The 17,522-nt window shown below is 26.4% G+C and overlaps 1 protein-coding gene and 1 long non-coding RNA gene across 11 annotated transcripts; one reads left to right on the top strand and one right to left on the bottom strand.

The window, feature by feature from the left end:
- Positions 1 to 224: 224 nt before the first annotated feature.
- On the top strand, positions 225 to 11,214 carry LOC145753832 (uncharacterized). Of its 8 annotated transcripts, none has more exons than XM_082570295.1 (21): positions 226 to 1,321; positions 1,606 to 1,950; positions 2,422 to 2,619; positions 3,699 to 3,838; positions 3,990 to 4,128; positions 5,489 to 5,794; positions 5,915 to 6,175; positions 6,666 to 6,797; positions 6,928 to 7,007; positions 7,168 to 7,420; positions 7,558 to 7,599; positions 7,708 to 7,764; positions 7,870 to 7,965; positions 8,115 to 8,219; positions 8,279 to 8,389; positions 8,475 to 8,579; positions 8,716 to 8,841; positions 9,129 to 9,185; positions 9,560 to 9,594; positions 9,781 to 9,811; positions 10,179 to 10,204. In XM_082570295.1, the coding sequence occupies exons 1-20, from the start codon at positions 1,285 to 1,287 to the stop codon at positions 9,787 to 9,789; spliced, it is 2,634 nt and encodes an 877-aa protein (XP_082426421.1). In that variant the 5' UTR covers positions 226 to 1,284; the 3' UTR covers positions 9,790 to 9,811; positions 10,179 to 10,204. The 8 variants fall into 8 exon arrangements, 7 of the variants coding, with proteins under 7 accessions (XP_082426424.1, XP_082426421.1, XP_082426420.1 ...); XM_082570294.1 differs by having other exon boundaries at positions 10,174 to 10,204; XM_082570292.1 differs by lacking the exon at positions 9,781 to 9,811 and having other exon boundaries at positions 10,174 to 11,214.
- On the bottom strand, positions 6,804 to 12,787 carry LOC145753880 (uncharacterized). 3 transcript variants are annotated; one of them, XR_014283879.1, is made up of 4 exons: positions 10,782 to 12,787; positions 8,517 to 9,205; positions 8,152 to 8,368; positions 6,804 to 7,941 (listed from the first exon to the last, which is right to left on the bottom strand). It is a non-coding gene; the product is annotated as an uncharacterized LOC145753880 (long non-coding RNA). The 3 variants fall into 3 exon arrangements; XR_014283878.1 differs by having other exon boundaries at positions 8,517 to 8,564; XR_014283877.1 differs by having other exon boundaries at positions 8,517 to 12,787.
- Between the last annotated feature and the right edge of the window lie 4,735 nt (positions 12,788 to 17,522).

Raw genomic sequence — 17,522 nt, 5'->3', positions numbered from 1 at the left:
AAAAAAAAAATATTAATTTACTGCTTATTTTGTTTCAAATACTGTCTAAAAAACTGTATATAACTACGCGGAAATAAAATTTATCGCGGTAATTAAAATGCCAAATCCCCGCTGTTTTGAAAAAAAAATTTTGGCCGAAGTGTCCGGGGGCCGAAGTGTCTGGCATTCCGTTACGGTTACAGTAAGATAGCTCAGTTTGTAGGTCCTGTTGTTGCGAGATGCGACGGTGACCAACTATCGATAGATTGGTTCTGCAATGTGACGATCGATGACCCAGTCTGGAAAGTAGGGCAGCGTGCACGCACGAGATTTTTTTCGGTGAAAAAAAATGCACGCCCAAAATCAACGTTTTGCACGCCTGGTTTTTAAAAAAATTTGTGCACTCGCAATGCTGACGCCTTGTTTATTTAAGCCAGATTTAAGTAAAGCACGCCAACATAAATCACGCTTAGACCGAAAATCGTAGTACGCGTGCACGCGCGGTCACGCCATTTTTTACGCTTGCACGCACGAGATCTTGTTGAAAACTGTCCTACTTTCCAGACTGGTCGATGACCAACTATTGGTAGATTGGTAATAAAAGTTTAAATTGTTTCAGTATTTATAGCAAAACTGGAAGGGAATAAAAGTTTGTTTAGTGTTAAGGCATTGGCCTTCTACTTACAGGTTACATGGTTTATTCCCAGTAAGAGCGATTTAAGAGTGCTTGGTTGGAGTTAACTCCCGTTGTAACAAGAATAATTGTTGTACATGTCAATTCAATGACTTTGAACTAGCTTGAACTTAGAATTGATTGTAATAGACTTATTACAATTGATTCTACAATACCAAATTGAAGAACCGGCGTGAAGTTAGACTTCGGTTCCTGGTTCATTATTTGGCACCAGATTTTAAATTAAGATTTTGGTAAGGGGTAATATAGACCCTTTTATCCAGAATGTATGTTAAATCTAATAATACCAGCAATTTTTAATTTAGGACTAAATATTGAACTGGATTTTATATCTGGTGCTGAATAATAAACTAGATTTTTGTTTGGCACATGGTTCGGCAGATTTTTGGCAAATTTTCTTGGCACTTGTGCCAATTAAACCCATAAGCCCATCTCCCAATTTGGTTAAAAAAAAGTATTATATAAGTTTGTAATCTTTTATTAATATTTTTAGAAATTAAATCCATTTTTTTACACTTGGAGGTGTAGAGGTACTTTAACTAAGGGTGATATAGTTTATCTAAAAATAGCTTTAAATAATTGAAGAAAGAAAAATTGAATTTTTCTGAAATATGCTAACAATACATTTATTTATTGGTTTATTTTGTGGTAAATTTTTTTTTAATTTTAGGTTAAATCACAATATTTTTTAGTAATAATTGTGTTTGTTAAGCACAACACTATAAATTAAATTTATAGTAATTAAAGCTGAAAATAAATTTTATATAAACTATAATGCTTTTAATATTATCTGTACAATAAAATAATTTGATTTTTTATTAAATTTCGGTATTGTTAGTTATTTCTTTGTATATTTTATACTTTAAAGAAATTGGTTTAAATTTTTTAAATTTGGAAAAACTGCTAAATTTACAACATAATGCATTTTCTAGTTACTTCAGCTCAAAACACTATCATTGCAATTCCATCAAGTGTAAATCAATCTAGAAATTTAGCTACTGAATATGTTGGGCTTATAGTACAATCCAGCTTTACTTTACATGAAACAGGCATTTGCACATGGTATTATAATTCAGATTCTCGGCAGTTTTTTTTGGGCTCAAGTGGCTGTGTTGGTTCTAACATAGATAATGTTGAAGTCACTTGCACAGGAACTACCAATATTGTGTCCAATTTAACCTTTGCTAAACATGCTACGGCAGATCTTGATATTAAAATGAAATGTACTGGTGCTGGTATGACATTGTTTTCCCTCAGTATAGCAATTAATGTTACAGGTAATCAAGGTTACTTAAATATTTTTAAATTTATTTAAAGTCATATATTAGAGATATTTTTATACTCACAAATTAATAAGGTTGGTGTCACTGAACACAAAAATGATTTTTACTTTAAATAATTTTACCTAGTTTTTAAGTTATACAACTTAAAAAAAAAATTTAAATTAATTAAAAAAAAGAAAAGGGAAGCCCTGTTTGAAATGAAGTGGTGTACAGATTCACTACGCTACTTAGTACTTTCTACCTCACACAAAAAATATGGTAACCTGGTTTTTTATGTTAATCATTTTCCAGTATTTTTTAAAATTAAATTGTAAGTACCACAGACATTTTTTAAAGGTTTTAAAGCCATTTTATGATTCATTGTCAACCATACTAACATGCTATATACATCATTTACAAAATTGCAAAACTCTGTAACATAACACTTTAAGGATTTTATTTAAATTTAGAAATATTTTTTTAAAGATTGCAATTCTTTTCTTCCATACAATGTTAAAGTTGAATCACCAGAACCACTTTTAATTTACAACTCAAATGGAACATTTAGTTGTTCTAACAATGAAGAGTTGTTTTATTCCAATCAAAGTCAACTTACATCTAATACAACTACATGTTTGGCAAATGCAATGTGGAGTGGACAAAATAATTTACAATGCTGGACAGGTAATAACATTTTTGGTAGCTTAATAATTTAGTATTTAAAAAAATATTTTAATTTAAAAGACATTTTAAAAATTTGAAGATGTTTTTTTTGCATTATTAAGCCAAGTGGTACGAGGGAATAGTGAGGGTAGTAAAAACAATTGGTATGCTGCTGTTGAGGCCTAGCAGTTATTTTAAAAAATAAAAATAATTGCATCAATTGTTTGGTTCTCCTATACTTATTTTGGGTCACGTATGTTGTCCACGTCTAGACAAAACAACGTGCCGTTTACCATAAGAGATAAACTGTAATCCACAGGTGATAATTCTCTCACTCCGAATTTCCGACGAGAGTTTATTACATCCCTTTAAATCAATTTCTTTTAAACCTAAAATTTTTATTGTTTAATTGAAAATAACTGACAACATTGTCATTTTTAGGGCACACAATCTAATAAAGTAAAGGCAGTAGGCAATACTTTATATGTTGTATGTACTTATGCAGTGTGTATAAGGTTTTTTATACTTACATTCAGTTTAGTGAATAATATAATTAGGATATTGTGAACTAGAATTAGCTGTGCTTTCAAATTGTCCCATGCATCATTAAATGATTAAAACATTTAAAAAAATATAACACATACCTAGTGCTTTTTTATATGTACAATACACATTAGTTGGCAGCCAACACTACAGTTTAAAAGAAAAACTATTTGTTAGACAGTAATATGTATATCGGCATTAAGCAAAACTCATTTTTTACTGCTATTCTTAACCTTAATAATACATGGTTAACCTGAGCTTTTTTAATTTTGTGATCCTTTACCAACCAAACCTGACAGGCATTGTTAATTAAAAATTTGATAAAACCAGGAGATGTGGTTTTGTAATACGGCAAAATATTGCCTCTTGTGTCAAGTTTCCATTTTACAAAAAAAATCAAAACTCGCAATAGCTTCATCACAAAGATTTTAACTTGTTAATATATATCATTGTTCTACTAATCAAAAGAATAAAATTTTATAAAAAACATCTTATTTCATTGTTAAGTTTAAAAGTTGTTTTGATTTTAAAAACTAGCCAACTTTTTTCTGTTGCAGCACCAACTGTAACATTAAATGGAGTTCAAACAGTGATTGAAGGAAATAGATTAGATTTAACTTGTGATTATGATCAAGTTATTCCTAGTGCAACTTCATCTACTTTCAAAATCGAAGATAGTAAATCCATACTAAATGTTGTAAGATATGCTTGATTATTAATATAATTTATTATGACACTCTTTATGTTTTTCTCCCTATTTTTTAAATGCTGAAATTATAAAATAAAACATTGGGTCTGAATTTAACAAAGTCATTAACACCTTTTAATTTTTTTGTATTGTATTTAAGAGTACTACTTTTACAACAGCAAATTTAACAGCATCTGACAATGGTAAAGAAGTATATTGTCAAGCAAATTCTCCATTTACTCAACTATCAGAATTTAATCAAACTGGAAGATCAAATATTGAAACACTGAATGTGCAATGTAAGTTAAAAAAAAAAAATGTAGCTTACAAGTAAACCCCTTATTTAAGCCTATTTTATTTCAACCCCTTTTTACGAACCTTTTGATATTTAAACCCTCTTAAACTAAACCTTTTGTTTACACTCCATACATTTAAGCCACTTTTAACTTAACCCCCTATATTTGTAAACCTAATACACCTAAAGCCCTACTTTTTGAGTAATCAGCATTGTTGTGGCAAAAATAAACACAACAGTAGTGTTACAAGAAGTTTTAATGTTAGATGAAGGATTTATTTGTAAGTTCAAGTGAAGGATTTATTTGTAAGTAGTTCGAATGAAGAGGTTTAAGGGTTTAAATGTTAAGAGCATATAAAAAGGGAAGAGGTTTAGAGCAGATAAAAAGGTCCAAATGTAACAGTTTTAATTAAAATAGGGTTTACATATATATTCAAATGTAAAAGATTTAGATAAAAAGGTTTAAGTGTAAACTCTACTAAACAACTAATCAACTAAAAAACTAAGCCTGTTAACAAGGGCGCTTAAACCGTGTTGGAGTTCGGTACGCTTAGGAGACGTGGTTTTGAAACTCAAACACGGTTCTGAAACAAAAATTTAAGTTCAAGTCTATGGACTTTTAGTTTGCAAAAATTTTTATAAAACATCATTTTATTTTGTTTTGCCTGCCTAAATCAAACAGCCAGAAGGACAGTTGGCTAATGTAGATAACTGTTGTATTTTTCACACAATATTAAATTATATACGTGTACTACTGGTATAAGCGTACACAAACTGCCAACTGACATACTTGATAATGTTTTAGCCACAACAAACAACTTACCGAAGCGAACTTCAACAAGGTTTAAAAAGCGCATGTAAACTGAGGGCATATAAGCATTTGAAATTAGCACTTTTTTGCGATTCGGAACCGATCTTGAAGTTATTTTAAACACACATGTAAACAGGCTTTCTGTATTTAAACAACCCATTAACTTTAAAATGCATTTTTTATTACTCAAATGAGCTAGACAACCAATTTAAATGAAGTTTACCAAGTAATAACAGAACAATAAATTAAGCAGTTCTGATTGATTGTCATCTTTTCAACCTTATGAGTTTATAAAAAAAAACTCATTTGGAAACTAAGCTGCTAGAATAAATATTAAAGTTTTGTGTAAGAGTTAATGTTGAAACAATGTTAACTTAACAGTACAAAAATTATCCCAATTATAGTATTAGTTTAAAAATTTCAATTAGTTTTTAGTTGTAGAAATGGTTTACTAAAATTAAGTTATAGTATTACTTTTTTGCTAACAAATAAATAAAGTGTTTTATGTTTTGATTCTATTAAACAATATTAAAAAAGACAAAAAAATTGCCAGATTCTCCTCGTTTACCAACAAATATTATTCAAACATCAGAGTTTGTAATAAACTTAGCAAGTGGATATTTAATCAGATCTGATCAAAATTTGGTAATGAGTTGTTCAAGTGATGGAAATCCTACCCCACAATATTCATGGATTTTGTGTCAAGATAATGTAAACTGCCACACTTTAAAAAATTTCAGTAATCTTTCTCAGTTTAATCAACCTTTAAATAATTCTGGGACAGTCTTTTGCAATGCTGCAAATTCAGTTGATTCAACACGGAGTAACAAAGAAAAAGTGTTAGTGATTCCTGAACAAAGTAAGCAAAATGATTTAGTACAAAATAATGTCAAAAATTCTTTTTTATTTTACAATTATGGTTTATTATCTTCCTGAAAAATGTTATCCAAACTTACAATAAAATTGAATTAATTGTTAGGAAATGCTGCAATAAAGACAACCAACAACAAAACAACACTTTACTTAAACAACTCAACAACTTTGACATGCAATTTGGAGTACTCAAATGAGCTAGAAACTCAATTTAGATGGAGTTTACCAAGTAATAACAGAACAATTAATGACACAAGTTCTATGATTGAGTTGTCATCCTTACAACCTTATGACACTGGATATTATATTTGTTTAACAAATGATGCTTTTGGAAAATCAGAAGTTAGAATATATATTGATGTTTTATGTAAGTTAAACTGTAGTGTTTTTCAAATTTGCATGTTTTAGAGCTTTTCATGTTTAACATATTTTTACAATTTTTAGAGGGTTTATTATTATTTAAATAAGTTTTAACTTTTGAAATAAATTTCTGTATCTTTTTTATAATCACGACGCAAATTTATGTAAAGGCCGAGATTTAATTTGAAATTAAGTGTGTTTGTAGATAAATTGTGTTGTTATTAATTCAAATACCAAAAGTTTTTTTATTTATATTATTTTTCCATATTTTTTGTGGTATATTTGTTAATGTACATTAATTAATTTAGTTTTAATTTTTATGATGAAAAATCAAATTTATTTGTGTTCTGATGATTTCTCACTAATAAAATATAATTTTCAATAATTTTGTGCTTCAGTTATGCATATTAACTTAGACAGAAAACAAATCAGCTTTGCAATTATTCTGAAAATGAAATTTATGTGTAGATTCATTAACGTTAATTTTTTTCAAATAGATTCACCCAGACTAACCAATCCCCTCACAGAAGTTGAATGTTCATTACCTTGGGTTGTCAATCAAACTGGAACTTGCACACTTCAATTTATTTCCAATCCGCTTTCTACTATTTCAAATCTTACTTTAAATGGTTTGTTATTTTTAAATATAAAAGAAAAGTTTTAAGAGCTCATTTTAAATAAGTTGATTGTAAAATATTTTGTAGGAATTAAAATTGCAGCTTATAATGTGTGATATTATTATTTAAATTTTAAAACCAGGAAGTAATGTTGCAAATGATAATATGAACCCACTAACCAATATAAGTGACTCACAGACTTTTACATTCACAAGGAATAAGGTAAATTAAGTAATAACTTATTTGCTAAAAATATTAAAATATATTGATATTGTAAATGTACATGCAATTTAAGCTAAATGCATTTATCGAGTGTTTTCTAACATAAAAAAAAATGTTTATTTAAAAATTTAAGAAAAATTAACTAAGCATTTTTATGTAGGTATCACAAGCTGACAATGGTAGTTATACATTAACTATTCAATCCCCTACAATTCCTACTCGACCACTTTCTGTTGAATTTAATGTTAATGTTATTGATTCAACACCAATTGATCCCAATGGTCCTAGTGGTTCAGGTGGTTTGGACACAACAATAATAATTGTGATTGTGGTAGTTGTTGTTGTTGCAATCTTGGTTGCAGTTTTGGTGTTTCTTTGGTGTCGAAGAAGAAAAAATAACAAAAAGAACGGTGGTTAGTTTTTTCGAATGTTTAAATTAAAACAGTATAATTTTTATTTTTGAATAAACTAAGAAAAATTTTTGCTATATTTTTACTAAAGTTTTTCTAATTAATTTTAAATAACAAACTTGATTATTTTTTTATAACAGAAAATAAAAACACATCCATTCCCATTCAAAATATGCAAACTGGTATGTCTAAATAAATATGTTATAAAATTATGTTTTTCTTAACTGTTTGTTTAAGAATTGATTTAATTAGCTTTATATAGCCTATAATTACTATATTTAATTTTATAGAAAGAGAAACCAGAGATAACCCATTATATGACACAAACTCCCATGCTCAAGAAAGAGGTAATATCTTGAGTTAAGTTTTTTTCTGGAATGTTAATTTAACAAATGCATTTTGAAATTTGAAAGGCTAAAAAACATTATTAATAAAATGCTTTTTAAATGTAGAAGAAAGAGATAACCCCTTGTATGCATCTTCGGGTGGAAATGGTGCAGGTGCCTATGCTGCTGTCAATAAACCTAAAAATAAGAAGAAAAAGAAAGGTAATAAAAGATAAAATCAAATATTTTAGCATTAAATTAAATAAATTATTTGAAACTTTTGTTTTCTAATGTTTTTGTTGCATAAAGAAATTTTTTATTTAAGGTTTATGAAAATCATTGAGTTAAAAATTAAATATTTATAATTAAAGACGAAAAGGTGGAAAGGGACAACCCCTTATATGATACCTCATGTACTGGGGCAGAGGAAGCTTATGCTGTTGTGGACAAACCAAAAGGAAAAAAGAAAAAGAAGGGTAATTATACATTTCATATTTCAAAAAAAGTTTTTTTTTAATATTAATTTTTTCTATAGACAACAGTGAAAAGGAAGAGCGAAATAATCCATTGTATGGACCTTCTGGTGGAAATGGAATAGAAGATGCTTATGCAGTTGTGGATAAACCTAAAAACAAGAAAAAAAAGGGTTAATTAAAAAAAAATCTTTTAAAGCCCTTTTTTGTTATTATATGCATATTTTCCAAGCTTATTTTTTAAATATTTGCTTAAAGGTAAAGGGGAAAAGGAAGAAAAGGTAAACCCACTTTACCAACCTGGTAATCCTGACTTTATTGAGGATGCTTATGCTGAAGTCAAGAAGCCTAAAAAGAAAAACGGTTGGTCATAATAAGATAATGCATAAAAACATTGTGTTGGTAAAATATCAATGGATTAGTAGTAGTAGTATTTATGTGTACGTAAAAAAATAATAATTTTTAAAAATTTTTTGCAAAATTTTTATTTATATTCTAGGCAAAAATGAGAAAGAGAAGAAAGTAAATCCTCTTTATGCTCCCTCGACTTCTGCAGGAGTAAGTGAGGCTTATGCTGAAGTCAACTTTAGCAAAAAGAAAAAAGGAAAGAAAAATACAGCACCTGGTATTTAAATTTCTGTAAAAAAATATGGAAAGTTGTGTTTGAAATTTTTTTTCAATTAATAAATATTTTGATTTTTATGTAAATAATTTAACAAAATCCAATGGTATCCAAATCTTTGACATAATTTGATTTATTATGTTTAATATTATCATGTAAATTATGTCAAATAATAATGTAAAATACTTGCAATTATACATAAGTGATTAAAGTTTCAACATCATAAAACTCTTTATCTGAGGTTTGTGTGATCATTTATCAATAATTAATCATTCATTGTCTTAAATCAGCACCTGATGAAGCCTATGCTGAGGTTAAGAAACCCAACAAAAAACCAAAGCCACCAGGTAAATATCATTTTGCTTAACTAAAAAGATAATATAATAATGCAGTTTTATAATTATTGTAGTTTAAAATCAAATCCTTTAGCCTACACAGACTGAAAATAATATTTTATTAAGATTTTTATTTACAACAATGCAACAAAGATAAAAGGAAGGCTTAGTCATTAAAAAATCAATTTAAAATAATATTGATAGTTTAAACACAATGCATTCATCCCACACACTACACAATCTTAATTGTTATTTTATGCACCAAATCCATGCTTCAATGCAAACAATAAAGTTTTAAAATAAGCCAACAGTTTCCTGGTATACAATCTTATGTCAACTCAAACAAGGAAGTAAAATACAAAGTAATAACCTTATCTATTTTTAAGGAAATGGTGACAACCTACATGGCAATGATTCTCATGTAAGTTTATCAGTTTAATTTAAAAGTTTTTAAGATGTTTTTGTGTGTAATAAATGTAGTTAGGCAATAAAACATACCCTTTTTTTATAATTAAAAAACTGGTCTTTATGACTTTATGAATAGCGAAATAAAAAGGTGTTCAAATGTTTTTTGCACAAAATGTAAATATTTAACATTGTTACACAGGACTACTAAAGCAAACAAGATATAGAAAGTAGTAGGTTGCCTTGTCGCATAATTTTAAAAATTATGTTTACTTTCTTTTATGTTGAACCTTTAATTTCACTTTTATTAAAAAAAAAATTTTAAACTTTTTTGTTACACATTTCTCATACAAAAAGCAATTTGCATGTTAGAATTAGTTTCGCTCATAAAATTTTGTTAGTTTATTTGCAATTTGAAAGCATGTTACAACTTTGACTTAACTATTTTCAAAATGCCATTAAATTCTACAAACCTTTTGCTTTCTCCATACCTAATTTATGTTATTTTTGGCATGTTTTAGTAGTTTATCATACAAAAATAGTTTAACTATTTTTAGTATAAATTAACATATGTTAATTAAAGTTTTTTTCCTAGAGTAGGTATGGAAACTACCCCAGTGACAACATGAATAAAGAATATAGTGTTTTGCCTTCTAGTTCCACGTGTTAATCCAATAAGCAATGCTTAAAAAAGACTCTTTATATATATTTACTGTAAGAAAATGTTCAATCGCTAATAATATTTGTGCTTTTATAAAACAATGTCATTTATTATAATTGCTTTTTTGTAATGATTTAGCCTATTCAAGCAATTATTTTTTTATCGAAAAACATGCATTCACGACTCTCATGCAAATAACTTAAATTATGCATTTATCTTAAAATATATTTTATATAAAAAGAACTGGTTTTTAAAAATCTATAAATAGAATTTAAATGTTGTTGCATCTATTTATTATACAAGTAGTTAAAGATTTTTTATAGTAACAAAAAATTTACATTTTGTTAACTTAAGGTACTTAGCAAAAGTTTGTTTTATGTAGTGCTAATTTCATGCTATTCATGACTTTAAGATAAACTTTTTGCCAATCAAAAATCATAGTTTCAACTTTAATTTATGTTCCATGATAAACTTATGCCTTTTTATATCCTAAAATTTTAGTTGTTTTAATTTAAAGTTGTTGTTTACCATATTGTACTTACTTATTATGCACTGCATATTCTTAAGAAGTTATGTTTAATTGGACATGTCATTGTAGCCTGTAATTGTATTATATAATTTTTCCACTGTTTTATTTTTACTTCATTTTTCCTACCACAGATTTATTTCTTCATTTAACATTTTCTGTATTATTTGTATGGTAATTTTCCACTGTATATAATATAAAGGAAATATAATTAATAAATGGATTACCACACTCCTATTACAAAATCCTAAAATAGCCATTTTGAATGGATACGAAACTGAAAATCATATTCTCATATTACAAGAAGCTTAGTGATTAAAAATGTGCAATTTTTAAAAACCTTATATTAATTGGTGTGTTATTTTTTAATTTTGTAAAATGTATTATCCTATGCAGATTAAAAATCTAATTAATTCTTTGTATATTTTGATTCATGAAATAAAAGTTTAAAAAAACTTGTGTTAGTTACTGTTAAAATATAAATAGCATGCAAGTATAACACAGTATGTCTTTGTTGTGCTGGAGTTATACTTTATTTTGCGAAAGAAGTAGTTAAACAACTTTATATTACTTCCATTAGTATTATTGTTGTATTGAGACTGTTTTCCATAAAAAGGCTTAATAATAATTAGACGTAAATATGTTAACAAACCAAAATATTTATTGGCTTGGCGGCAAAACGTTGTATGCGTAGGCGATTGCTTTTATTTACTTCAAACTAAATGACAAGAATAATTTGTTGAGCAAGTTAAGGTTAATATACAACCAAACACTTTGCTTTGTCGTCACTAGGTACACTTTCGTTATGTTGTTTGCTGGTTTCGCAATTTTATTAAAAATTTAAACTTAAGAGTTAAAAAAGTTTGCGTTAGCACGAAATTCAATAAATTTTATAGTTGATGTCATAAAATTTACAGGCGCATTTGGTGGTTTAACAGTTAAAATCGCTACAGCAACACAAATAAACATATTTATGTTCCGTATAACCTAAACCTATTAATTTTTAATTGAATTAAAAAAATTGAATAAAAAAGAAAATTGGTCAAAACTAACGTCACATTTCCACAAAGGGTGAATCATTTTCCTCCCTTTTATGCGAATAAAAAGAAGCGTATTTCCTTGTATGACGTAAACTACGCGTGGTTTTGTTTAAACTATGGAAAATCAATGAATGACGTACCGAGTTGGACTGTTGTCGCATTTTTAGGCGTAGTCATTTCCTTATATTTTGACTTCCTTATTTAAATAACGTAGATATCTAGCGCCCACTAACGAACACAAAATTTTGCAACAAACTTAAAAAAAATAACTATTTTTTAAAAATATTTAGGTAATTTACATATCAGTGACACCTACAGCATAATCTTTAAGTGATAAAACCAATGCAAGATATAAAGCAACAAAAAAGATAAACCAGTGTTTAAACATAAACAAGGTGTTTAATTTAATATGTTTCTATATTAAAACATGGTCAAACCAGTTAAAAAAAAATTTGGCCACCAAGCCTAATTTAAGTAATTGTGTGTTAGTTTCACTTTCGTTATGTTGTTTGCTGGTTTCGCAATTTTATTAAAAATTTATATTTAGAGTTCAAAGAGTTTGCATTAGCACGAAATTCAATAAATTTTATAGTCGATGTCATAAAATTTACTGGCGCATTTGGTGGTTTAATAGTTAAAATCGCTATAGCAACACAAATCAACATATTTATGTATGTAGTCGATGCCGTAATATTGCATAGTAATAAACAGCAAACTATGGTCTGTGTTAAATTTTCGTATAACCTTAGCCTATTAATTTTAAACTGAATTAAAAAACTTGAATAAAAAAGAAAATTTCTCAAAATTGACGTCACATTTCCACAGAGGGTGAATCATTTTTCTCCTTTTTATGTGAATAAAAATAAGCGTATTTCCTTGTATGACGTAAACTACGCGTGGTTCTGTTTAAACTATGGAAAATCAATGAATGACGTACTAAGTTGAACTGTTGTCGCATTTTTAGGCGTAGTCATTTCCTTATATTTTCGCTTCCTTATCAAACTACGTAGATATCTAGCGCCCACTAACGAACACTAAATTTTACAACAAACTTAAAAAAAAAAATATATATTTTTTAAAAATGTTTAGGTAATTTACATATCAGTGACACCTACAGCATGATCTTTAAATTACAATACCAATTCAAGATATAAAGCAACAAATAGATAAACTAGTTCGATTGTTTAAACACTAATAAAGTATTTAATTTAACAGGTTTCTATATTAAAACATGGTCAAACCAGTTAAAAATATATACACTTAAAAATTATTTGGCCATCAAACCTAATTCAAGTAATTGTGTGTTAGTTTTAAAAAAATCTACAAGTTTTCATAAATTTTCAGTTGTTTTAATTTACTGGCACTATATTGTCAAATGGCAATAAAAATAAAATTTGCTGCCTTTCTTTTTACTTCTTACTGACAATATTAGCCTTTATAATTTAATAATGTACATATTTAAAAGAACATGGGTATCTTTTCATGGTTCTTTAATACTGATAATTTGTAAATATTATTGAATATTTTATTTTCATAATTTTGATTTGTTCAAATAAGATAGGCCTAACTTGTTTCTAAATTTCAAAATATAAATACCTTTTAAATTTACCTCATAACTATTTTTTTAAACTTGCCATAAACAAAAAAAAATTTGAAATAGTATCTGTGATCTATGTATGCAATTGTATTTAATAAACTATTATATGATTTCATCGAAACCTACCCGGAAATATTTAGTAATAAAGATAAATATATTAAATAAAAGATACAATATCGATAAACACACAAACTAAATGACCTATTCTATATCTTTGATATACCTACATATTAGGTGTTGGTTACAGTTATTTTTAATAAATTAAATTTAAAGTTACGGAAACATTTTAAAATAAAAAATTTACAAGTAAAAAACCTCTTTTTTAAAGAACAAAACATTTTCTTTATTTACGTGTACATTTGATTTAATTAAAATATTTAAAAATGTTGTTCTTTTTATCTTTTTTTACTTATAATTTTAACATTTTTGTACATATATATCACCCTGGTTATGCCCAAAAATAATAATTTATTGATTTAGTCCAACAAATCTTTAAAAAAAGGCATTATGTTAAAGACGTTATAATGGTTGGATTATGCCCAATTAAAACCAATTGCCAACAAATTTTACTAGTATGATCAAATTACATTGTAAATAAATAAGTAATTGTGCAAAGTTAATAATCGGGTGGGACTGTATTGTAAAAAAACTTATTAAAATTTTTACAGATTTCATAAAGAATTTTTTAACATTGCTTTAGAATATAATAATGTTAATACATGTTTTATTTTTAGAAGATAATTTTATTAAATCTTAGGTAATTTTTTTTTAATATAAACAAATATTTACAAAGGGTGGTAACATAAAAAATAATTCAAAGACAATAGATGTTATTTGTTCAACTATTAAACAAAATTTAACATAGCATGGTAAGTAACAAAGATTTAAAATAGACATGTTTGATTTTCTTTTATAAATACTAAAAATTTTAATTGATATTTGCTTTAATTGGTTACTCATAAATATAAACTCTTAACGCACTGAAGCAATGTGTGCAGATGTCATTAGGTAAACACAAATCAGACATAAATTAAAAAAGTTGAATTTTTATTAGTTAGCTTATGAAAGTTAATTGTTATTTTGTTTAAAAGAACATTTAATATATATTTTAGGTCGAATTTTATTGAAATGTATTTAGGGTATTATTTTTTGAAGTTAATACATTTTTAGAAATTAAAATATTTTTGATTATAAAAGAAAAAGTAGGAACTCAGTATAATTGTTTTTAAAAGGCTAAAAAAATGAAATTTTTTGTGTATGCCCTCTTACTGGTAACAAACTGTAAGTTTACCCTTAAAATATAAAACATTTTAATAAAATATATATTATGGTAGTTTTTTTAAAACAACTATTTTTTTTTAGTTGGCTTCATTACTAGTGAAATATCAAATTTGGAATTATCCGATCCTTTAATTATTATTGGTTCAAGTGTTAATGTAACAGCAACAGTCACAGATTTTACTGATCTTTATTATGAAATTAATTGGTATGTCAATGATGTAAGTATTCTGGTAATATTTTTTAAATTAAAAATATTTTAAAATTTTAAAAACTATAAAAAATTGAAAGAAAACTTATTTTTTAAAATGTCTTAAATTTATTTTTTTGTCATAGATACAGCTTAAAATTGTTTTCTCAACTTAAATTTATTTTCAAAAACTGTTTAATCAATAATAGGTTTTAGAATTTACCATTCAATGTCAAAGTTACGGAGTTATCAATGTATATGTCATGGGAACAACTAAAAGACTTAAAGCAGAGTAAAATTTAGTTTATATTTAATAAAATAAAATTAATTTACTTATTTACAATGCCTCATTACAATAGTAATATAAAAAAATTGTTTTTAAAATTTTAGAGCCAATTTTACTGTTCCTGGGGTATATACATCCACCACAACTATTCTAACCGTAAATGATTTAACATTAGCTGATAATGAGCTTCTTATAAGATTAGATCATTTAAATTCAACTATGAATTTAATAGATACCAAGTCAAAAATGTTAAGGTTAACAGGTAATAAATAGGCATGTTGTTAATCTCTTATTGTAAGAGCACACTAAACTTAAGAGTTTTTATAATTATTCAAAAATCTTAGCTGAAGTAACCACCACTCAAGATGTAACTACAACTGGTATGGCCACCAGTTCTGCACCAGACACGTCACAATCACCAGCTATATCAACTACATTGCTGCCGGACTCTACTATTTCCAGTACCAGTAACCTGGAAACCACATCTCAGTCGAATGTAGTAGTGACAACATCCCAAGAAAAAACAACTGTTACAAAAACAACACAGTCAACAACAACAAAGTCAACCACTACAAAGGCACCTGAAGCATTTGATCCCACAATAGTCATTATAGCCTGCTCTATTGGAGGCTTCGCCCTCTTTATGCTGGTTCTTTTTGCAGTTCAATTTTACAGGAAAAATAAACAGTATAAGAAAAGTAAGTTTTAAAAATTTTGTTTTCATAGTTAGTTTTTTATTTACTTTAACTATCAAACTAAATATCAGAATGTCATATTGTCAGTGAAAGTAAATTTTTGTTTTGTGTTTAAGAAAAAAATAAAAGACAGGAGGCACACAATGTAAAAGAAGGTAATTTTAATGTATGATATAGTTTTTTTAGTACTCAAATATTTTTTTTAAATTAAAAATTTTAGAACAATTTATAGGATTTTTTTTCATTTTTTATTTAAAAGGTAAAAATCATCGAATGAAGGTGATTGCACACAAAGATTCTTTACAAAATAACAACAGTTCACTTCAAGGTAAACATTTATTTTCAGACAACATGTTTTAAACTGTAATTGGCAACTTGAAAATACCCCACAGTTGTAACTCTGTTTGCTTAAAAATTTTCTTAAAAAACATACTTTAAAAAATTAAAAAGGTTTATATTTAAATAATGTAATCATTTTGACGTTTTTTTAAAAGAAATATAATTATTCCATGTAGAATTTTATTCTTAAATGTTTATTTGGTTTATTGTTAACAAATAAATCAAAATTTGCATGTTATAAACAAATTAAAAAATGTTTAAACATATAAATCAAAATATTCTAAAGAACAACCATGTTTTTATTTGTAGAAAACTCTAAAAAGAATCCATTATATGGACCCCTATAACTAATAAAAAACAAATTAAACAAGGTAATTAAAGTGTGGTTTTTTAACTCGAATGTGTGGGGTGCTATTAACAAATATTAAAAATACCTAACTGAAAAATTTTATTTTAGATTACAAACAAGATAATAAAATACAAAAAAAAGTTGCACTTCATTATAATTTGTAGTATTTTTTTATATAATACGGTTCTGCACTCACTTAAGTAAATACTTGATTTTAATTATTAATAATAGCAATTGCTACCAATGTAACATTTGTATTTATAATACATTTTGTACCTTATATGGTAAAAAATATATATTTTTGTAGTATTGTACAGCAATTAAAAACGTTTTTAATTTTTATTATGTGTAATTTTATAATTTAATTTTCATTTATAGAAATTTTTTTTCAAAATAAAATTTTGTTCATTCTTGAATAGGCTATTTATTTTATTGACATGAATGCGTACATTATTCTATTTATTTTATTTTTAAGTTAAACAGGGTTAAAATAATTAATAAGCAATTTACTTTAATTAGGTAATAAAAATGAATATTAAAATTTAAATGTGGCTAAATTACTTGTGTATTTATTTCTATTTTTTGCAACATTTTTATGTTTAATGGGGAAATTCCTTTCAAAAATGTTTTGTATTTAAAAAAATACTTTTTGTATTTTAAAATATACACTCTTCTTTGTAATAAAAGATGGAAATATTAATTATAACCTTACCTTTTTACAACCTCTTACTAGTTCATCTAATGTTACTTTAAAATGTGTTGATGGTGGTGCTTTACTTGTGTTAACCTTAAGTTTGGGTGAATATTTTTCGATGTAAGTTTTTCTATTTTAAGGATCTTATTCTATTTAAAAATATTACATAACTATTGTTTTATAACAATAGTTTTTATGTTTTTGATATGCCTAAAATTAAATGGTTGGGTTATGAAAATATAACTAGCTAAAAGATACACTTTGATAAAGATTAAAAATCATTTTTTAA

This window comes from Corella eumyota, chromosome 5 (genome assembly GCF_963082875.1).
Source record: "Corella eumyota chromosome 5, kaCorEumy4.1, whole genome shotgun sequence".
Classification (NCBI taxonomy): Eukaryota; Metazoa; Chordata; class Ascidiacea; order Phlebobranchia; family Corellidae; genus Corella; species Corella eumyota.
This window is presented reverse-complemented; position numbering and strand designations above follow the sequence as displayed.

Excerpts from the sequence above, each read along its gene's own strand:
- LOC145753832 (XM_082570292.1), top strand. The coding sequence starts at position 1,285 with ATGCTAACAATACATTTATTTATTGGTTTATTTTGTG. Across the intron at positions 2,620-3,698 it reads TAATTTACAATGCTGGACAG|CACCAACTGTAACATTAAAT; the intron begins GTAATAACATTT and ends TTTCTGTTGCAG. Across the intron at positions 8,580-8,715 it reads GAAGCCTAAAAAGAAAAACG|GCAAAAATGAGAAAGAGAAG; the intron begins GTTGGTCATAAT and ends TTTATATTCTAG.